Consider the following 23,512-nt stretch of genomic DNA (forward strand, 5'->3'; position numbering starts at 1 on the left):
CCAAGACTCAAAGAGGTGCCCACATGGGATGCCAGCATCACAGGGGGCAGCTTTACCTGCCACACCACAGTGCTGGCCCCACTGATGCAGCAGAAACACCTTTCACACTCAGCGTTGCTGGAGGGCGCTGGATTGATGAAATGCAGCCCAGCAGCCACCCCCTCCTCTCCTGTGCCCACCACAGGCACTGTTAGGCCTTCACCCACCGAGTCAGGCTTCAACACAAGGATGACAGTCTAGCACATTTCAGAAAACCTCCCTGTTCACGGCATGCGATCGGCCGCTGTCCACAGGGCCGCGCCCACCCCGGCTCCCCCACCTCTGGGATGATACAGCTGACTTCATTTGAACGGCCACCCTGTTTCATCTCCACTATTAGCTGACAACAGGCACAACAACCAACTGCAAGGCAATACGAGGGGGCACAGCGACTCCAACTCACAGCTTCCAGGCTCTTCTGGAACTCCAGAAGCTTAACTTCAGCTTCTTTATAATTCTTGAAGCGCATGCACAGTTCGTACATCTCCAACATCAACAGCAACGGGGAATCCTTTAAAGAGAGAACATGAGCACAGGATCCTTAACATTTTCTCAGGGAATGATACCAAATACAACGATGTTAAGAACTCTTAATAATTATAATATCATTTCATAGAATTCAATCATCCATGTTTAAGAAAAAGTCAAATTTATATTTCTTTTTGGAGAAAGTGTACTCAGGCTTGGTATATCAACAACCCCTTTCTGGAAAAAAAATCATTTAGTTATTTATTGGAGAGGCAGAAAAAGAGAGGGGGGAGGGAGCAGAGAGCAAGTGAGCTGCTTGATTCACTCCCGAATTGCCTGTTAAGGGCTGCCCTGCCAAGACACCGAAGTCAGGAATAGGAGCTGGGAACTGAACCAGACCCTTTGAAGTGGGACATCGTACTACTGACCACCAAGCTAAATGTCCAATCCCCAAAATCCTTTCAAAAAAGTTTTAAAATGTATTTGAAGGGCTGGTGAGACGGGTTACAGGCTAATTCTCTGCCTGTAGCACTGGTAATGCCATAGGTGTGACGGTTCAAGTCACTACCAGTCCACTTCCAATCTAACTTCTGCTAATGTGTCTGAGAAGGCAGTGGAGGATGGCTCAAGTGCTTGGGTCCCTGAACCTACACTGGAGGTGTGTCATAAGTTTCCAGCTCCTGCCTTTGGACTGGTCCAGCTCTGACCATTACAACCAGTTGGGGAGTGAACCAGTGGATGGAAGATCTCTCTCTGTAACTCTTTTGAGTAAAATAAATCTTAAAAAAAAACAAACCTGAAGGTTAAGAAATAAATTTATTTGAAAGCTAGACAGAGGGAAACCTAGGTAGATATGTTATCTTTGGCTTACTCCATAAGAAACCTACAACAGCTGGAGCTGGGTTGGGTGGAAGCCAGGTCAGGTACTTGAACCAACACTGCTGTCCCACACAGTGTGCATTAGCAAGAAGGCATAATCAGAAGTAGAGCCATGACTCAAACCCCAGCACTCTCATTTCAGCATAACTGCTCTGCCAAACACCTGTCTCCATTTTTTCCCAGCGTTTTGTTTTTTTCTGTATTCTTCACCATGTACTTAGTACATTACATACGGGCAGGAAACCTCCCACTAGGTGGCGCTATAAGAACCTTCATTTAGTAACATGCAATCTATTTTCATGGCTTTCAATGGAAACTGCTTATTCAGAGGACAAGAGAAACTAGCAAGTATGGATCTGAATGATAAGCATATCATCTGCTGAAGCATTCTGAGCCTTTGGCCAGTATACTCGAGTTCTATAAACACTGGTTTAGTAAGACTGACACCGCTTCATAATAGCTTGCTATCTTTGTACAAGGTTACTGTGAAGACTAGAATAATGTGCATAAAGCATTTTACTGAATAAATGGTAATTGTATTACTATTATTGTTATCTGCCATTAGCTTGAAAAAAATCCAGAATGGGTGTAAGAAAAAAACCAGGGGGTATACGAAGCAGCTCTTTTTAGCTCTAGGGGAAAACATGAAGTTGACCATCACTACCTTAAAGAAAAGCTGGAAGCCCCTGGTGAGTGTTCGGCTCTTCTGCCTGGTTAGCAGTGTCTTCCAGATGACCGCGAGGTCGCCCAGCTCCCAGGCGTGGCCCTCCACGGAGCCCTGAATGTGCCCCACGGCTTCAGCGGCAACACTGTGCTCCACAGAAGTGAGGATCCAGACACAGAGACAAGGAATAGCACCGGCATCCTGCCATCGGACAAGAAATTTCCTAAGTCAAATGACATCTGGGCCAGGATTACCTAACAACTGCACACATACTTCCTGTTTAGACCCAAGTTGCCGCGCTCACCTAGGTAACAAGGCTTGAAGAACCTTCCAATAACAAACAGGCTCTACTGAATGACACGCGGCCCACTGCACACGGTCCTGCCGGGTGCGGCAGAGACAGACAGAGGAGCACAAAGCAGGGGACGCTCACGGAAGTCGGGGAGTCCTAAGGACAGGACGAGCCAGCCCTCCTCTGATGCGCTAAGGGATCGCCTGGCACATCCCTTCCCTGCTACATGAGGTGCTCAGGAGGCTCAGTCCACCAGGCCCGTCTCGGTGACAGCTGACCAGGAGCCAAGGCTCTGACCATCTAAGTTCACCATCTATCGAAGCACAGAGAGGTGCCCAAAGCCACTCACAGCCCGAGTGGAGAGTGGGGGGCAGGAGAGGCTGCAGTGACCTTTGGCCCGTATGCTGGCTCCGTATGCTATGGTCACCCCACTTCTGTCAGTCTTCCCTGCCTCTCATCCCTTTTTCTAGCACTCCTTGGGGCCTTCATTTTGGCTCCCCGTGACTTGCACCTGCAGGCAGGCGGCCAGGACACTGAGGACAGGGGCCTGCTGTCTCACTGCCTCAGCCAGCAGCCAGCGCCAGGAATCCGGCTCCTCTGAGCACTGGAGCAGAATTTCAAAGAAGTCCTTCCCGTCATCTGTGTTTCTCTGGAGTTCCTGGGTGAACCTGCTGCAGGTGAGGTCACTGTCCGCTCTGGAGTTGGAGGAAGGAGGCAGGTTCTCGAAAGCCAGTCTTAGGTGGTCTTGAAGGACTGGGCTGAAGAAATGCAGAAGGGGTTTCACCTAGGAAATATAATGAGATCATGAAAACCAACTCCCAACTCTCAGCTACAGCCAGAAAGTTAGAGCACAGGCAGACCATTCTTTCTCCTCCTGAATTGTGTCAAAGGTCATCATATAATTGTGCAAAGTTATATGTTGCTTTTTAGTGAATTTCTATATCCAATCTGGAGTCACACTTTTCAACTCTTCAGAACTAACAATTAGTGCCTTGTCTAATGCAAATCCACTGACATCTCGGTGAAAATACCACGTATCAAACAAAAAGCCTGTATCTGTGTAACAGAGAGAACACTGCATTCTGAAAGATGTTCCCATTTCCTGCTGAATAATGGCCAGTGGTCAGGGCTTACCTCTTCCGGTTGGTAGTTATGGAGTTGGCTGTGAATAAGGAACTGCAGCCAGTCGTCTGCTTTGGCACATTCTTCAAGGTAGGATGTGCTCAGCTTCACATGGTGGAGCCTGCAGAACTGCACCACTAACGCCCACTGCCTGCTAGCATCACTGGATAACCTATAACAGAATTAAGATAGAGGTGGTAGAGAAATTAAATTATTAAACTCTTAATTTGAACATCACAAAATGTGCACACGTACCAAAGCATCAAATGGTACTCCAAAAATACTCTTGGGTACAATCTTTAAGCATCAATTTTAAAAAACATGTTTTTAAAAGTATCTGTTTAGGGCCCGGCACGGTGGCGCAAGTGGTTAAGGTCCTTGCCTAGCACGCCTGGGATCCCATATGGGCGCCAGTTCTAATCCCGGCAGCCCCGCTTCCCTTCCAGCTCCCTGCCTGTGGCCTGGGAAAGCAGTTGAGGACGGCCCAAAGCTTTGGGACCCTGCACCCGCGCGGAAGACCCGGAAGAGGCTCCTGGCTTCGGATTGGCATAGTATCGACCCGCTGCGCTCACTTGGGGAGTGAATCATCGGACGGAAGATCTTCCTCTCTGTCTCTCCTCTCTGTATATCCGCCTTTCCAATAAAAAAATAATAAAAAAATAAATCTTTTAAAAAAAATAAAAGTATCTGTTTATTTATTTGAAATAGAGTTACACAGAAAGGAGGAGCAAAGCGAGAGATCTTCCATCTTCTGGTTCACTCTCCAAATGGCCGCATACTGGGGCTCGTCCAGGCATACGCCAGGTATCCAGACCCTCTGGTCTCCCACCTATGTGTCAGGGGCCTTTGTGGCTGGGCCTCCTCTGCTGCTTTCCCACATGCATTAGGGAACTGGGGAAGTGGATCACAAGTGGAGCAACTGGAATTTGAAGTGGCCAGCAGGATGCTGGCACTGTAGCTGGTAGGGTTTAACCTGTTATGCCAAATGCTGGTCCCTAAATTTTTAAACAACTAAAGCATGGATTTAGTTTGAAAACGGAAAATTAACAGAAATTAAATGATTTTTGGGGCCGGCACCATGGCACAGCAAGTGTAGCCCCCATGTACAATGCTGGCATCCCATATGGACACCAGTTCATGTCCTGGCTGTTCCACTTCTGATGCAGCTCCCTGCTAATGGTTTGGGAAAGCATCAGAGGATGGTCCAAGTCCTTGGGCTCTTGCCAGTCATGAGAGCTGGATGAAAAACCTGGCTCTGGCCTGGCCTGCTTCCAGCTATTACAGCCAGTGGGGAATGAACTAGTAGATGGAAGATGTCTCTTTTCCTTGGTCCCTTCCTCTGTGTAACTCTTTCAAATAAATAAAGACGTAAGTATACAAATCTTTTAAGAAATTATAGTCTAAAAAGTCTTTCTTTTCTCTAAAAAGTCTTTCAACAAATACCAAATATTTCTTAGACAGTTTTGGGGGAAAAAGGCAATGGGGAGGTGGAGAAATCTGTACATTCAAAAGGCAGAATCTCTTTCCTAGCAAAATTCCTTTCTTAGCATGCTAACTCACTGCTTGGAGGAACCAGCAACCAAGTTCTATTAATGTTTGCTAGGAGCCATTCTCAGGAAAACTGGGAAAACAGCACTCAAATTTCTGAACACTGAATTCTCTTGTAATTTGGAGTCTGGCAGGTGCCTAAGCTGTCTCACTAGGATGATACAAGTTCCTGCAGCCAGCAGGGTACTGTGGACACTGCCAAGTGGTAAGAGGGAGAGTGGCCAACGATCTTCCAGAGCCAGCCCTAAGGGACAGGAAAGACACAAGACGGCCTGAGAAGCACATTTTATGGGCTTTCACTTTGGCTAATGTTTCATAGGAAGCAAAAATTAAAGACACTGAATTCAAATTTGTGAGACTTATCCCGTATCTTCTGAAATCACATCAACCTACACCACCTAAGATTTCTCTGGCTAGCAGAGTGTGGAGGAAACGAAGATCCATTGAGTCTCTTGGTAAGTCTATCTTTAATTCTTATTTTTTAAAAAAATTTTTTGTTTGTTTTTTTTTTTTTAAAGCAGATGGTTTTTTAAAAACCATCCACTGGTTTACTACCCCAGGACCACAACAGCCATTGCTGAGCCAATCTAAAGCCAAATATTTCTTCCAGGTCTCCCACATCCATTCAGAGTCCTAAGCTTAGGGCCATCCTCTATTGCTTTCCCAAGCCACAAGCAGGGAGCTGGATGGGAAGTGGAGCAGTCGGGACACAAAACAGCATCCTTATGGGATCCCAGCACATGCAAGGAGAAGATTTAGCCACTAAGCTATAATTCTGAACCCGACTCTATTTTTTAATAAGTCTTTTTAAAAATTACTCTTTGGGGGAAACTTCTGGCAGCCTGCTGGCTGCTGGAGGGTGCCAGGCCGGGGTGTCTCCATGCTCAGAGTCTTGATTCCAGCCACCGTGTATACACGGTGAGCTGTCCCTGGGCAGCCAGTGCACCATTTGGTGCCAGACTCTGCCTGCTGGACACCAGGTGGCAAGCTCTGGGGTTTTGGTTCTTTGAATTGCTGCTTAAGTAGCTCCAAGTTGAGTCCACTGTGCTGCTGGGATGTGAATCAATCCTAACGACAGAGTAACTTTTCCTTTGAAAATGAGACCTGGTAGGTTGGAGGAGAGGGACCAGATGATTTTCATGGATAAGACTGATATACCAAACTCCTTTATATCCTGAGTAGAACTTGTAATCACTGAACAACGCTCACTACCAAACACCAGTCCATGCAAAAGCTAAGGCTCTAGGCTTGTCTAGCATAATCATATCATATTACCTGACATGATGATGGATTAGGAGACGGGTCACATCAGGCAGAGCCGTGACATTAACCAGCATACAAGAGACCCGTATCCGGGGGTAGATTCGGTGGGGGATGTGTGGGCCAAACCCTGTGGAAATACTAGCCCCACTGGTTAGCTCCAGAGTTGGGGTGGTGATGGACTAATCTAGGAGTGACCAAGGAGCCTGCCATCACTCACAGGTAAAGGAACCCACAACAGTTTGGACTGGTCAAGACAGCAGCAGAACACAAATGTGCATCCTAAGTAGGGTGTGGGCTGCAATGTTCACTAGCTCATACATGGCCAAATGGAAGGCCAGACTATGCCGGACACTGGCCTAACATCCATGTGAGACATGTATGAGAACTGGGTCTGGGAGTGGGTCAAGTGGAAGAACTTGGGAAACTCCCCTGGTGAGTCATAGCTCCCACTGCTGAACACATGAACCAGAGCTGGGGTTGGACAAGCTGGGCAAAGTAGCTCCAATGGCTGGCTAATATGTGGGGTGGTAATGGAACGGGGTGGATCATGCAGGACTGAGCAACCTTAGCTTGCAAGCAAAATTAGAAATCAGGAAGGAGCGCAGGTCATGCTGAGCTAGGCTCTTGTACTTGCTGGTCTGTGTGAGCCAGAGATGCTAGGCCACAGTGTCCAAGGCAGGGGCCAGGACAGGTGAGGGGCTGTGCCAAGCTGAGTCAGAGCAACCACTGACAAGTGCACAATCTATGGCTGGGAACAGACTTGGTTGGGGAGCTAAGGGGACACCCTATCTGGGTTGAGGTTCTCACCAAGGAGCATGTGGGCTGAAACGGGGGCTGTGTTCTGATCAGGATACGGTTGTAGTCTCCCTTGGCATAAGTGTGGACTGGGACTGGATGCACTAAGCTGGGCTAGACTCCAACACCATCGGTTCTGGAGGTGTTCTGGAGGACCAGGGCAGATGTGGGTTGGGCTAGCCATGTGTGAGCTGTACGTGAGTATGAGTGAGCTTTAGCTGGGCTGAAACATCCAACAGAACCAGAATGGGTTGAAGGCCAGTCAGGAAAGGCCACTGTTCCTACTAGGCCAGGAGGTGAACTGAATAGGGCTGGCTCATGGACCCCCTGGTATGCACAAAATCTGGCATTGGGAGAGGTTCTGATGGAGGAGCCTGGGCAACTCCTCTGGCAGGACACAGACCCAGCAGGTAAGCACAAGAAGCATGATAGGAAACAGCCCAGAATGGGCCATGGAAAGTTTCCCACTGGTATACATTTGGTACAGGTCAGGGGGCAGACCAGGCTGAACCAGTTCACATCAACCACTGGTAAATCCGAGCACCAGAACAGAGTGTGGGTTGAGCCAGGTTTGGTTGCAACAAAAACTGGTGCACATTACAGAATGCTAAGGTGAGGTGACCTGTACCAGATGTGGCCGCAGTGCCCAACAGCACACGTGAGAACCAGGAAAGGAGGGGGCAAAGCCGGTAGGGGGAATATGGAAGGCTCCCCTGCTGGACAGCTACTCCCACTGGAGAGCATGAGCTGGGATGGGGGCACACCAGACCAGACTAAGCAGGGCTACAGCACCTATGGGCCTCACATGCATTACATCAGGGAAAAGCCAGGCTGGGCTGATTGTTCCTACTGGTGCAAACTACAATTAGAGTGGGTGAGGGTTGGCTGGGCTTAGCCGCAGCATCAGCTGACAAGAGCTGGCACTGGGGGCTAATTCTGTCAAGTTAAATTGTAGAACCACCTGGAGTGTGCATAATTCAGGAGTGGAAGTGCCCTAGAAGGGAAAAAGTGGGCTCCTCTCTCTTGGGTTACCACTCCCACAGGACAGCACGAAAACTAGGAAAGGGGCAGGGGTGGCTGGACAGAACAGCACCCAACAGCATGTGTGTGGGTTGGACAGTGGGGCTGGTTGGGTTGAACTAGGCCTCAATGTCCATTGACATGTATGAGAGCTGAATGGGATGTGGGACAGACTGGACTAGTCTGCTGCACATAACGGCAAGCATGGGACCCTGTATGTGAGTCCCTCCAACTAGGGTATATCTCCAACTAGGCTGCAGCTCCCACTGGTTTATGTGAGGGCCGAGTGTGAGCTGGGCAGAAGCAGGCTGGACTACAAGACTCATTGGTTCCAGTGGAAGACAGGGCTGGAAACAACCAACCCAGCAACTGCAACCACCAGCTGATTGGGGTGATGGACTGCACTGGGCCTTGTACTTGCTAGTACATACAAGTATCTGGTCTGGGTTTACCTCAAAGTTTCTTTAGAGATCTCCCCAACAGAACTGCTAGACTGAGAATCCTCACCATGAAGACAGAGGACAGAACATGTCAATCAACCACCTCAGCTATATGTTGGCAGTGAAAAACTGGGCAAATGGAGACGACTCTAACATAGACAATGGCAGTCAGAAGATTCCTTAGCAACCTCATTGGGTTTGGAATGGTGAGACTGGTAGCAATTCAAAACTGCTGAACTATCAAAAACACTTGAGCAGGACCCTCGGAGCATGCCCCACATCAGGGACCTGGGATGGGTGGAGACTGGATGGGGTCTCCCTTAATATCCCCTTTCACCCAGGATACATGAAGCAAACAATGTGGAAATGATAGTCCTACCCAATTTCCTGTAGCCCTTGAACCTTTTTATCCTAATTAACTATGTAAAGATTGTCAAAAATATAATAATAATTTTTAAAAGAGTTTAAAAAATTACTCTTTGGGACCAACATGGTGGCTTATCAGGCTTATCATCTGTCTGTGACGCTGGTGACCCTTTCAGGCACCTGTTCAATTCTGGGCTGCTCCACTTCCCATCTAGCTGTATAATTGTAGCCTGGGAAAGCAGCACAGGATGGGCCAAAGCCTCGGGCCTCTGCACCCTCCTGACTTTGGATCAGCTCAGCTTCAGCCACTGTAGCAGTTTGGAGAGTGAACTAGTGGGTGGAAGAGTGATGGAAGATTCTCCACTGCTCTTTCTCTCTGCAACTCTTTCTAGTAATAACTCTAAAAAATCACTCTTTGATAAGTGATTTTGGCCTTGAATTTGACTTTTTTACATGTGTGGAAAAAAAGATAAGTTAGGGAGGGGATGTTGAGGGTTGTGGTGCAGTACCGTAAGCTGCCGTATTCCATATAAATGGTCCGGTCCAGCGACTCTACTTTCAGCCTAACTTCCTACTAATGCATCTGGGAAACCAGTCAAAGATGACCCAAGTGCTTGGGCCCCTTTATCCATGTGGCACAGTGTTGGCTGTTGTGGCTGTTTGGAAGATTTCTGTTTGTCTTTCAAATAAGCCAATCTTTAAGAGCATCACTGTCCACATGCTGAGCATACACTATATGCGGGATGAGTGACAGGCTGTGGCCTAGCGGGTTTGAGTGTGACACCAGAGGTGTGGCAAGAAGCACAGGCTACTACAACAAGCCTGCCAAAGAGGCTGGGATCACAACTTACAAACCTCTTCACTCCCTGCTGCTGAATGCTGTCCCATGTACCCTCTTCTAAGAGAACAAGTAATTCTTCCGTGGTTGCCTTTTCACCATCAGCCAGTTTAGACAGCTTTTCACCTGCAAGAAATAAACAACAAAATTTGGTCAAGAGAGAAAGGTTAAGACTGGGCACTTCTGTTGTTACAGCGTGGCTCAGAACCCAATGAAAGCACCCAAGAGCGAGACCAAGAATACACTGCATGAAGAGGATGAGTCGGAAAGGTATAATGGTTTCTTTCCCAACCACTGACAATCCCTTTCCCAAATAAAACAAGCCACATGACGAGAGGTGCTGTACCTAGAGACTCACGCACGAAGCTATTTCGGCCATCTTCATGTCTACACTTGTAGCTCAAAATGATGTTGGCCACCTTCATGTCAACTCTAAGCTTGAGGCTGTCAAGGCCAAGCAATTCTAAGAAGCAAACACAGGCAGCTGCAATCGAAGGGATGTGGAAGGAGGAGAGGCCCAGGACATAGGCTTCACTGCCTACTTGTTGGATCCTGAAAAAGAATTAAGATCGTGTCAGCACATGAAACTTGTTTCTCACTGGCTGCTTGGTTCTCTTCTGGCTCCACAGTCCCTCTCCTTAGATTCGCCTTTTCCTGAAATAGCTATTCGTTATCCAGATTACCCACCCTTCTTTCCTAATTCATCCAGAAGACATTCCAAACACTGTCAACTGGTGGTTTTCAATTATGAGCATGTATACACATTACCAAGAAAATTAATATCACTTAAAGCTTGACATCATAAAGCTTATTTCAAAAGCCTCAAAAATACCTTTTCTGGGATCAGAAAAGTTCCTGAAGAGACACATGAAATCACTGATTGTTAACTTTGTGGACTAGGAATGACAATGGCACACTAAAAGACTTTGATATTTCATTGTCAGAAACCTGGAACTACTTGAATATGTTACCATTAAAAATGCATTTGGGTCTGGTGTGGAGACCTAGTGGCCAAAGTCCTCGCCTTACATGCACCAGGATCCCTATGGGCACGGGTTCATATCCCGGCTGCCCCGCTTCCCATCTAGCTCCCTGCTTGTAGCCTGGGATAGCAGTCGAGGATGGCCCAAGGCCTTGGGATCCTGCACCCACATGGGAAACCTGAAAGAGGCTCCTGGCTCCTGGCTTCGAATCGGCTCAGTTTCAGCCATTGCGGCGACTTGGGGAGTGAACCAGTGGATGGAAGATCTTTCTCTCTGTCTCTCCTTTACTCTGTGAATCTGTCTTTCCAATAAAAATAAGCAATCTTTTTTAAAAAATGCATTATTTGGTTAACTGTAAAACAAGCGGAAAAAAATCCAGATTTAGCATTGTATCAAACACTCCTCCAAGCTCTGTGCTTTATAAAATGGATTATAAAAGAAAGTTCTTAAATCTAGCATTCCTATCACATTTTAGAATGTATTCTTGAAATTCATGGCTAGCACTCAAACTCATATTTTAATGTAAAATTATCTTCATATAATCAACTATTAAGTATCATGTTTCAATACTTTTTATAATTTATGTGTAAAATACAGATATGCTTTTTTCTTTTAAAGATTTATTTTTATTATTTTTTTATTGGAAAGGCGGATATACAGAGAGGAGAGACAGAGAGGAAGATCTTCCGTCCAATGATTCACTCCCCAAGTGAGAGCAACGGGCCGATACTATGCCGATCCGAAGCCAGGAGCCTCTTCCAGGTCTCCCACGCGGGTGCAGGGTCCCAAAGCTTTGGGCCGTCCTCGACTGCTTTCCCAGGCCACAGGCAGGGAGCTGGAAGGGAAGCGGGGCTGCTGGGATTAGAACCGGCGCCCATATGGGATCCCGGGCGTGCAAAGCGAGGACCTTTAACCACTTGCGCCACCGCGCCGGGCCCTGGATATGCTTTTTTCTTAAAGAATACAAATTATGCTCTAAATACTCACAGCTGTTTGGGTGCCTTACTCTTGATTAATTCCTGGACAAGAAAAGTACCAAACGCAAATGATGGCCGTCCATGATACAAATAGTAAGCAAAATTCAGACGTTCCACTATAGCGTATTTATTCACCAGATCAGGGCTGGAGAAATGTGGGAGATGACTTGATGCATCTGGGGACAAAGTGAAACAAGATTAATGCTCTGCGTCCTCTGCATCTCATATGCTTCACTTCAGATCTGCACATGGAAAACTCAACTCTTCAATGGCGAAAGAAAACTGGCCACTACAATCATTTTGTTATCATTGCATATCACTTTTAACCCACCAAAATGTTAATAGTATTGTTTTACTTAGATAGAGGCAGCCCTCATTTAATGCTAAGATATGTATCTGAGAAACTATATAAAAACTTATAATACATGATGATTTCCATTGAATCTATTATGTTAACACCGATTTATCTGAAAGGCAGAGTTAGAGAGGCAGAGACAGAGCTCTTTCACTTGCTGGTTCACTTCTCAAATGGCCACAACAGCCAGATCAGACCAAAGCCGGGAGCTTGGAACTCCATCCGGGTTTGCCACCTAGGTGGCAGGGGCCCAAGGCACTCCACTGCTTTCCTAGGCACATTAGCAGAGAGCTAGATCAGAAGTGGGGCACCCACGACTTGAACCAGCAGAGCCTGTATGGGATCCTGCTATTGCCAGCAGTGGCTTAATCTGTTGAGCCAAAAATCTAGCCCCTACTGAATTTAGTTGTAATTTGCATTCTTGTGTTTTCTTCCTAGAGACTTTCTTAGGATCTCAGTCAGCAGTGTGGAGCAATCTGTCTCTGGATAACCTAGTCCCCTCTCTTCTCTGGGCCTTTAGCATTCTCATCACTAAAATGAACAGTGGGACTAGACGACCTCCGAGGGCAGTGCCACCCAAACCAAATCAACTGTTGGTTCTGCCCCTGTACCGCACTGTCACACGCCTCACACTGTTTCAGCCCTGGGCACTCTGTAGTTTCTGGATAAAGGAATTTTCCTATGTTGTCTGTGGTGGCGAACCTCATCAAGTACCAAGTTTTCAAAATTCGGTGAATATTTCATGATATCTTTATTTCAGGGTTACCACAGTGGCAATGTTCAAGCTAAATCTTTGGAAGCATTCCTGAATAGATGATGGGACACAGTGGGTAACTTACACCTTGACAGAGGCCAGGGAGGGTCCCGCTGCCCGCAGAACAAAGCTCGGGGAGTATGAGGTGTGGAGACCTTCTGTGTGGAACTGCAGGTCAGGCCATCATTACAACCGTTGCTACAGGTATAAATCAGGACCATGGGGAGAATTCCTGTTATCTGTAATTAATCTCTAAATTGATTGAGCAGCACTTACTGGGTACAGGATAAAGCAGACTCAGGAGTCAAGCCATAGGCAATGCATATGTTGACTTGTGGAAGTGTAGGAGATCTTGGTTGAATATGTAAAACTAATAAAAATGAACTCTAGAAGCTGTCCCAAGTAAGGCAGTTAATGACAACCGTTTCCAGTGGCATGATTCCTCAAATCAACAATCTAGTAGCTCAGAGACAAAAGGGCTTTGGGCTCACACAAGAGTAGGTATGATTCCCAGTCTGGACCTCATTTGCTGTGTGACCTTGGGCAACTCACTGTTTCAAAACTGCATTGTTCAAGTGTTCACAATTCCCCATTCTCCTTATCAAACTTTAAGTGGTTTCAGATTTTTGTGGCAGATTTTGGTCAGTTATTTCCATTAAAAAAAAATCTTGATGTTAGGGGCCGGCACCATGGAGTGGAGTAGGTTAACCTTCAACCTGCGGCACCAGCATCCCATATGGCTGTTGGTTTCTAACTTGACTGGCTCAGTTCCAGCCATTGTGGTCACTTGGGGAGTGAATCGTCGGACAGAGGATCTTCCTCTCTGTCTCTCCTCCCCTCTGTATATCTGACTTTCCAATAAAAATAAAAATAAATCCTTTTTTAAAAAGTTCCTTCAAGTCCAAAAAAATATTTTCTGCTCCAGAGAAATCTGCAGTCACAAGATACTCAGATGTGAGAAGTCAGTACGAACTAAACAGGCCATCTCTGTCAAGGCCTGATCTTTCCCCACCCCACCCCACCCCCTAGGCATAATTTTTACTTGTCTTTTAACCAGTTACTACCAATCAGAAGGAAAAAAGATAAATGTTTTTGGAGTGCACACTTCGTGGGAACACTTGAGACAGTACTCCAGGCACATGCAGCCAGTATCAGAGTGAGTTCGAGTCCTGGTTCTGGTGCGATTCCTGCTAATTCACACCCTGGAAAGTTCTCAGCTGACAGCTCAAGCAGCTGGGTCCTTGTTGCCCAAGGAGAGACCCAAATCAGTTGTCAGCTTCTGGCTTCCCCTTGGTCATGCCATGGTTGTTGCAGGCACTTGGGCCATGAATCAGCAGATCGGCAACCTCCCCTAACTTCTCCATCCTCACTCTGCCTTTCAAATAAGGAGAATAAATAAATGTGAAAAAAAAAAAGTTTAAAAGTATTTGAACTACTTCCATGAGCCAGTTTCAGAAGCAATATATCTGTTCTTATTTTTGAAGTTCAAAGATTGTTTCTGAAATAAAATCTTTATCTCCCCAGGGAGTCCCAAGAACTTTTAAAGTTTGGCTTGCTTCCAAAAAAGAAAAGAATAAAGTGCCTAGCATGATAGCCTAGTGGTTAAATCCTTGCCTTCCATCAGCTGGGATCCCATATGGGCACTGGTTTGTGTCCCAGCTACTCCATTTCCCATCCAGCTTCTACTTGTGGTCTAGGAAAGCAGTACAAGAAAGCCCTGGAACCTTGCATCCATAAGGAAGGCCTGAAGGAGGCTTCTGACTTTGGATTGGCTCAGTTCTGGCTGATGCAGCCATGTGGGGAGTGAACCAGTGGACGCAAGATCTTTCTCTCTGTATCTCCTCTCTGTATATCTGTCTTTTCAATAAAAATAAGTAAATCTTTAAAAAAATACTCAAAGACCTTAGACATGTCTGTCAGCTTTCAAAATTACCTAAAAGTATACGTATAAGGACACACACATACATCTTTCATATACATATATGTATAAAATGGAGCTTAGTATGGTTAATTGCAACATATTAATATGAATGTTAATTTAAAAAATAGAAGTACAATCTCTTATGATTATAACATTTCCCATCCTATCTACACTCTTGTGAGATCAATGACTATGGTAACCTGTTATTTACAAAATCATTCATTAAACATTTGCTGAGCACCCATAAAGTATACAGTATGGACACATGGGCAGACTTGGGATTTAACTCCTGGCCCCAGGTTACTTAGCAGGCTGGGCCTGCCATGGAGATTACACACAGGAGAAAACAGCCCGAGTGGAAATGGAACTCTAACCTGGCACAGAAGCAAAGTCACCATAGTTTTAGACATCCTTATTCCATGGTAGAGTCATGTGAAAAAAAAAAAAAGCATCCTAATTAAATACAACTCTCTAATTTCAGAGACATGGTCTGTCTACAGTAACTGTTTCATACTCTGATTTTCTCAGGTAAATTTCCATTTCTGAGAGCCAGGCAGAGGAGAGGCCTCTGATTTCCCTGCTCCCCCGTGTGCCTAGCACAGGGCTCAGGCTTTCAGAGCATCAAGCTGACGCAGTGATGGTGCTGGAGCTGCCACTGCAGAATGTGAAGTGCTGTCTACCCTCTGGGAACTTGACTCAGATGAGAAAGGGAATATTCTCTTTTTAAAACTTTTAATCTATTTTCCACAAGGCTTGTTTTTTTATTTATTGGAAAGGCAAACAGAATTGAGAGAGTCCTACGACAGCTGAGTCTAGTCCAGGTCAAAGTCAGGAATCCAGAAGTCAACACGCATCTTCTGGGTGGGGGGCAGTGACCCAGGTACTTCAGCCATCACCTGCTACTCCCAGGATGTGTGTTAGTAGGACCATGGAGTCAGAGGCAGAGCCATGGCTCGCCCCCAAGCACTCCAATATGGCCCGCAGGCACCGCAAGCTGTGCTGTAACTGCTGTGTCAAAGGCCTGCCTCAAGAAAGACGATTGTCATTAAACAATGCCAACAAGCAACAAATGGTTTCTGAACAACTATCTTAGACTTGGAACTGTGCTCACTCTAGGTAAATATATCAAAATTTGAACTTATGAGTATGTTAGAAAGTTAATTTTTATGTATATCAATAAATGTATGCGGCAGAGTCTATGTGAAATTACCAACCTAATATTAAGCTGGTATTGGTAGAGGCATCCTAGGTAACACGATATTAAAGGACAGCCCTAACTGCGAAGAGAAAAAGCAAAAGCTAAGTTTAAGAATGACAGAAAAAATAAATTCTTAAGATCCTACGGAGGACAATGGGTGTGTGCATTTGGTACTTACTCTGTGAAAGCTTTCGGAATCCCTTGTCTCTATTCATTCTCGGAGTAACATGTGAGGTGGACACTGTTAACACTGCTTTATACGGAACTGCAGACTGGCTATCTGCTCACAGTCATACAGCAAGGGAGAGCCAGAATGTGTCTAATAGCAACACCCATGTTCTTAACCTTTATGTGACTATGCGGCAGAGAGAGACTTTTGGAAAGGGGAAAATAATATTTCCAAAGACAAGTACAGACTACATTTTCCATTAAGTACAGCACCTGTGATCAAGTACACTATCTTAACTCATGAAATGTTCCCACTTCAGTCTCCTGGCAAAGTGAGCTGTGCTGGAATGCACATTCGCTGCTGAGATAAAGTGGTGAAAAAGCTAGGTTAGCTTTACCTCTATGAATCCCTAGAGCCACACAGCTGGAATTTTCTAAAGCATGAAGTGTCCACAGGAACTTACCTCCTATAGCCAGAGTGTTGGCAGGCTGCCAGCCAAACAACCGGCTGGGGTCGAAGGGTGACAGTGACTGAAAAAAGAAAGAGTCAAGTTCACTGATCTTTAAAACAAACAGAATCACCTGCGAGGACTTCAGAGGGAGCCTGCCTCCCTTCCCTTGAGGTTATCTAAGAGCTATCTCCTCTGGACAGATTCTCTGAACACAACTGAAAACAAGAAATAAGACACTCTTGCATTTTGATTAAAAAAAATCATTTTAAAGAATCTTTAGGTCAAGAAATGTTTGCAAAGTTTTGTGGGTTTCCATAGAAACAGCATGATTATAACATAAAATGAGCTTTAGAAATGCTTTTGGAATCAAAAGGGAAGAAGACTAACAACCTAAAAAAATGTGATCATGTAAATACAAAATGAGTTAAGGATCACAGAGAAAAAAGGTAACTCGATCAAGAATTCAGAGAATGTGACCACAACCACTACGGCCAAGGAAAAACAGTGGGCAAAAGTTACAAAAGGCTTGAGAGCAGGGAACACTGGCCTTGGGAATCCATCCAAGCCAGAGGCTCCACAAGGTCTAAACAGATGGTGAAAGGACAGGGGAAAAACAAAAGTATGAAATCAGGATTTGGAAATCATGATTAAGGAAAGAGTCACTTTAAAATTAAGAAAGAAGTTGTGGCACAGTAAGGAAAGACTACTTTTCCTAAAACAGCAACACTAAAAAGTCACGCAGTCCATTTGAAAATGGAACCAAATACAGCCAGAAATCACCTATGTTCCAAGCTGATTCAAATCCATTTTGGTGATTAAACTGCTTACAGGTTCCTAACATTGATACTGAAGATACTGGTCTGCAATGAACTAAGACATCTGTGTCAGAATATCAAACCCAGCACTGGCTTCCTTCTCAGACATCCTACCACAAAAAAACGCCTGCTGAATTGAACAGTGGGGCTTGGACACAGCCAGCACACTGACATGCTGTTGCAAAATTCTGTCTCAGGACAGACTGGCGACGAGTGGTTTTCACAGACTGGCACCCTCCTGCGGACGACACTTCTGAGAGCACCATTGCTGCACCCTCCGCATGCTTCGTGTTACACTAAGCTGGACTCCATGCCTTCATGGAATCAGAGTACAGTGAAGGCGCTGCGACAGCGCATATCCCTACAGCGGGTCGGGGAGGAAAGCCTTCTGAAATGAAGAGCAAGCAGAACGTGTTTCTGAGGAACCCTGACCGGGCTCTAGGAAGTCTATGAGTCCCATTGAAATGTAAGCAAAACATGTGCATGCATGTAATTTTTCCGAGTAAATACTTCACAGCCCTCTCGCATACTTCAAAAGGCTAAGAAGCACTGTTTTGGGCCCAGTGCAGTAGTTTAGTGGCTAAAGACCTCGCCTTCCATCAGCTGGGATCCCCCTAAGGCTCCACTTCTTGTCCCAGTGGCCCCACTCCCCATCCAGCTCCCTGCTTGTGGCCTGGGAAAGCAGTCGAGGACAGGCCAAAGCCTTGGGACCCTGCACCCGTGTCGGAGACAAGGAAGAAGGTCCTGATTCCTTGTTTCGGATCGGCTCAGCTCCAACCACTGCGATTACATAGGGAGTGAATCATCGGATGGAGGATCTTCCTCTCTGTTTCTCCTCCTTTCTGTAAGTCTGACTTTCCAATATAAATAAATAAATCTTTTAAAACAGAAAAGCAGCAGCACTGTTTTATACATATAGACCTGGTAGGTACACAGAGAAGACAGTGACAAGTTGTCAGTGGTAAAATGCAGGGCCTTGAGGATGGTGGCAGACGCCCACTTGCTCATCACTTCATTGCATCCTTCACCTTATGTGTTTTGCTCTGCTCTGCTGGGAATCTCATTTTCAATCCCTCTGCTGCTTGGCCACCAGAGAAGTACAGCCACAAGGATGAGGATGAGGATGCTGTGGGTGAGTCAAGCTGGGAAGAGGCGAGAAGCCAAGGTACTTCCCCTGCTTCTTTGTTTTCTGCGGGCACCTGTTCCACGTTGCTAACCTGGCCTTCTCTCGGTTCCCTGTTTCCACTTGGCAGCCTGCTTCTAAGTTTAGCTCTCAGAGAGAGGATGGCTCCAGTTTCTGGGTTCTGATAACATCACTCTGCTGCACTGTGCAGGGGGGTGGGGGGTGTCAATGGTTTCCTTACATGTTAACTTTTGGGTTGTCTCGTCATCATATGTTGATTTTTCCACTGGATTAACAGGCTATGGAATTCCTAAAGATAAATGTCCCCATTTGTAAGATATTGCTGTTTCCCCTGCTGAAACCTCCCTTGCACATGTAAAAACTGACCACTGAAATACCATACCTGAATTAGATGGTACAGGGTTACATCAGGTGGCAGGACACTCAGAGTGGTGCACTGCGGGAACAGAGCAGTTTTGAGTTTGGGATAGGCAGTTAATGCCATCTTCAGTAACTGAGGATCCACTTTCTTCAAGCAGTTCTCCTTTTCTTCATTCTGAATAACCTAAGTAAAAACAAAGACACCAGGCTGCAGACTAGTTGCCCTCCTTTTCAAAACTTGCACTTTTTTTCTACAAGAATGTTGTCAGGGCTGGCATAATCGTACAGGCTATTCCTCTGCCTGCAAGCACCAGCATCCATTATAAGGCACCAGTTCATGTTCCAGCTGCTCTATTTTCAATGCTGCTCTCTGCTTGTGCCCTGAGAAAGCAGCAGAGGATGGCCCAAGTCCTTGAGTTCCTTGCACCCATATGGGAGACCTGGAAGAGCATCTGGCTCCTGGCTTTGGATCAGCTCAACTCAAGTTGTTGGAGCCATTTGGGGAGTGAACCAGTAGACAGAAGATCTTTTTCTCTGTACATATGCCTTTCAAATAAAAATAAAAAAAAATTCTGTGAAACAGATTAGCCTAGAAAGCATGTTGCTGTAAGAACAGCACTGGATAAGCAGTAGGTTTCAATTCTAGTTCTAAGAGAAACTAAAACTAGCATGAATATGAAATTTATATAAAGATTACATGTTTTAGCAGAATTCTAAGCTTTCCTCTAACCAAAAACTAAAGAATGGGGCTGACATTGTAGTACAGGGACTTAGGCTGCCACTTGCAGGGTCAGCAATATGGGCACCTGCTTAAGTTCCAGCTGCCTCACTTCTGATCCATCTCCCTGCTAATAAGCCTGGGAAAGGGAGTGGAAGATGGCCCAAGTTTTGGGCCCTTGTCATTCGGAGATCTGGAAGAAGCTCCTGGCTTTGACCTGGCCTAGTCCCAGCTGCTGTGGCCACTTGGGAGCCAACCAGCGAATGAAAGATCTTCCTCTGTCTCTTTCTCTAACTCCGCCTTTCAAATTAAAAAAAAAAAAATCTTTCTCAAAAAACCAAGAATGGCAAATTCTTACATGGCAATGCAAAAGTTTGTTTAGGTAGTTAAACATTATGGTTTCTTTTTTTAACTTAAGAGAATGAACAGTAGAAAATAATTCTCAAGTAGAACATCTAAAATTAGACCCTGATTCACAAATGCTGAGTGTTAGCAAACAAACGGGAAAAAAGAATCTCTATGAAATGTAATTATCTCCTTTTAACTTAGGGTATAAGGTTTACAATTGTACCTTTGTTTTTATGTTAACAAGACACTTGAAAGTAGTTATATATACATAGTAATTTTTAAATTGTTTATTTGAAAGTCAGGGTTGGGAAGCCAGTATTGTGGTATAGGTCAAGCTGCTGCCTGCAATGTCAGCATCCCACACGCATGATTGGGCCCGTGCACCCAACGTGTGGGAGTTGGATGGAGTTCCAGGCTTCTGGCTTCCACCTGACCCAGTCCTGACCATTGTGGCCATCTGGGGAATGAACAAGCAGATAAAAGATGCCTGTTTCTCTCCCTCTCTTTCTCTATAACCATCCTCTTAAATAAATAATAGTATCTTAATACAACATAAAAAGCAAGTCTGGTGTGACAGACTAGTGGTGGTTAATGTCCTCACCTTGCACACTCCGGGATCCCATATAGGGACCGGTTAATATCCCAACTACTCTATTTCTTTTCTATCTCCCTTCCTGTGACCTGGGAAGGCACTCGTGGATGACCCAAAGCCTTGGTACCCTGCACTTGTGCAGGACACCCCGACGAAGCTCCTGGCTTCAGACAGACTCAGCTCTGGCCGTTGCAGCCACTTAGGGAGAGAACCAGTGGATGGAAGATCTTCCTCTCAGTCTTTTTCTCCTCTCTGCAAATCTGCCTTTCCAAAAATCTTAAAATCTTAAAAAAAAATGGCAAGGGTTAGTGTTGTACAAAGGGTTAAGTTGCCAGTTGCATTGCCACATTCCATATCCAAATAATTGTTCCAATCCCAGCTGCTTACTTCCAATCTCATTTCCTACTAATGCATTCCAGAAGGCAGAGGACGATGGCCCAAATGCTTGGGCCCCTGCCACCCATGCAGGAGACATACAGAGTTCTGAAGTTCTGATGTTGGGTTTAATCCAGTAGTAGGTTGTTGTGGGTTATTGGGGAACCCAAGAATGAATTAAAAAAAATTTTTTTTTAATTTACCTGGAAATATATTTGTATTAAAGATGATCTGAAATAAGAACAAAACTTTTATGTTAAAATTATGTTCAAGACTATTGTTTACATGGGAAAACATCACATGGAAGATTTCTGTCTTGGTCTCTCTGTTGCTCTTTCAAGTAGATGAAAATCAACAGAAAATAAATGTTAAAAACAGTGAGAAAGAGCTCTCCCATCCACTGGTTCCCTCCAGAAATGCCAAATGCATGCAACAGCTAGGTTTTCCAACTGGGTGGAATGGACCCAACTACCTGAGCCATCACCTGCTGCCTCCTTAGAAGCACATCAGCAGAAAGGCAGAATTGGGAGCTGACCTAGGACTCCAATCCAGGCTCTCCATCGTGAGACACTGTGTGGCATCTGAAGCAGGCTCTTAACTACTGTACCTGAGAGCCACCAACTCAGATCTTCTCAACCTAGATGTTTTGATGAATTCAAAATCAGTGCTATTTCTCATCAAAGGTAAAAAAAAAGTTGTCCGTACCTGGCTGACACCTCCATGAGCATACATGGTGGTAGCAAGGGCCAGCAGGGTGTGTCCTTCCAACAGCATGCTGCTTACACTGGCCTGGTTGGTGGGAATCAAAATTTGAGCATTTGCAAGGCTAGCATGGAATATCAGCTTGGGATCTGAAAATAGAAAAGAGTATGTTTTTTCTTCATTAAGAGGGATAAATACTAAATTAACAACTGCGTATTTCAGAGAAAGAAAAGTAAGTTTAATTTCACCCACAGTCAGGACTTTCGAAGTATAAAAGCAAAAGGAAAACATCACGAAAGGAGGAAAAAAACATGTCTACATAAAAATAAAACATTTGCTCAAAAGAAAAATGTTAAACTAAGAAATATCACAACTGACAACTAATGCCTGTGATAATACTAAAAATATCAATTCCAATGACTGAGTGGACAAAATAACCAGTTCATATGGAAGGAAAAATGATGGCTTGACATAAAAACACATAATTTAGTAGCATTAAAGAAATGAAAATAAAATAATTAGATGCTGCCTGCCACCTATCAAATCAACAATTTTAAATAATCATCACCAAGCAGCGTGGGTAGAAACTATGCCTTACAGATAAACTGGTACAACCCAGTTTGAAAGCAGCATGGTCTCACAGCAACAGCATTCAAAGCATGCTCAGTGTCTGTGGGTAAAACCATCACCTATGACGTTGACCTCCCACATGGACATTGGTTTGCCTTTTCGCTGCTCTGCTTCCAATCCAGTTCCCTGCAGATGCACCTGGGAAAGCAGTGGAAGATGGCCCAATTACTAGGACCCTTGTGCCCACATGGGAGGCCTGGATGAAGTTCCAAGCCCCTCCTGGCTTCAGCCTGGTCTAATTCCAGTCACTGCAGTCATTTGGAGAATGAAATAGAGAATGGAGGATCTCTCTCTGTAACTCTGCCTTTCAAATGAATTAAAAAAATTTTATCTGGAAATATATTTGTACTAAAGATGATCTGAAATAAGAACAAAGCTTTTATGTTAAAATTATGTTCAAGACTATTGTTTACATGGGAAAATACTGAATATGGTCTCATTATCAAAAAGCAGGAAGTAGGTCAAGGGAATAGCCACACAATGAAACATTATGTAAACATTTAAAGTCATCACAGTCTCTAAAAATGGGTGAGAATGTCTTCTCTTACAATAGTATACACCCAAAACATAAAAAACATAGCATTTCTTATATCTCCAGCATTTATAATTACCACAAGGCAGAAGCACAATGCATTTTTTTTGGAAAGAGTAAAATAGAGACTAGGAACAAGAAAACACAATAACTAAAATAAAATATCAACAATGGTTAATAAAAATATTAACAATGATTATCTCCCTGTGTACTGGGGCCATTTCTATTGTTCTTTAATATATATATAACATTATATATATATAAAACACAATATCTATATCTATCTAAATATATTTAGATTTTATATGTTTGAAGACTTATAGAGGGGTGTAGCATCAGAGAAAGGTAACTTCCATCTCCTAGTTGGCTCCTAAGATGGCTTCACAGCTGGGGCCAGACCAGGCCAAAGCCAGGAGCTTTATCTGGGTTTCCCATGCTGGTGGCAGGGACCCAAGGACTTGGATCATTTTCAGTTGCTTTTCTCAGGCCCTTAGCAGGAAGTTGGATTGGTAGTGGACCAGATGAGACTTAACTAGCAACCATACGGGATCTGGCAGTACAATGCCAGTCTCTCTCTCTCTTTTTTAATTTGTTTGTTTTTGTTTTTAAGATTATTTTTATTAGAAAGACAGATTTACAGGAAGAAGGAGAAACAGAGAGAAAGCTCTTTCATCCACTGGTTCACTCCAAGTGGCTGCAATGGCTGGAGCTGAGCTGATCCGAAGCCAGGAGCCGAGAGCTTCTTTTGGATCTC

General features: G+C 44.8%; 1 protein-coding gene across 3 annotated transcripts in view; it reads right to left on the reverse strand.

Moving 5' to 3' along the window:
* The window catches only part of SPG11 (SPG11 vesicle trafficking associated, spatacsin), an 81,455-nt gene that overhangs the window by 20,392 nt on the left and 37,551 nt on the right, over nucleotides 1–23,512 (reverse strand). For all 3 annotated transcript variants that reach the window (XM_040969354.1, XM_040969355.1, XM_040969353.1), the window contains exons 18-27: nucleotides 21,600–21,745; nucleotides 18,884–19,045; nucleotides 16,555–16,621; nucleotides 11,705–11,870; nucleotides 10,081–10,286; nucleotides 9,752–9,860; nucleotides 3,477–3,636; nucleotides 2,854–3,126; nucleotides 2,051–2,251; nucleotides 443–550 (exon numbers count right to left, since the gene is read on the reverse strand). In XM_040969354.1, the coding sequence (XP_040825288.1) occupies nucleotides 443–550; nucleotides 2,051–2,251; nucleotides 2,854–3,126; nucleotides 3,477–3,636; nucleotides 9,752–9,860; nucleotides 10,081–10,286; nucleotides 11,705–11,870; nucleotides 16,555–16,621; nucleotides 18,884–19,045; nucleotides 21,600–21,745 (1,598 nt within the window). The remainder of the gene's footprint in view (nucleotides 1–442; nucleotides 551–2,050; nucleotides 2,252–2,853; nucleotides 3,127–3,476; nucleotides 3,637–9,751; nucleotides 9,861–10,080; nucleotides 10,287–11,704; nucleotides 11,871–16,554; nucleotides 16,622–18,883; nucleotides 19,046–21,599; nucleotides 21,746–23,512) is intronic.

This window comes from Ochotona curzoniae, unplaced genomic scaffold (assembly GCF_017591425.1).
Source record: "Ochotona curzoniae isolate NIBS_2020 unplaced genomic scaffold, NIBS_Ocur_1.0 scaffold_4701, whole genome shotgun sequence".
In the NCBI taxonomy this organism is placed as follows: Eukaryota; Metazoa; Chordata; class Mammalia; order Lagomorpha; family Ochotonidae; genus Ochotona; species Ochotona curzoniae.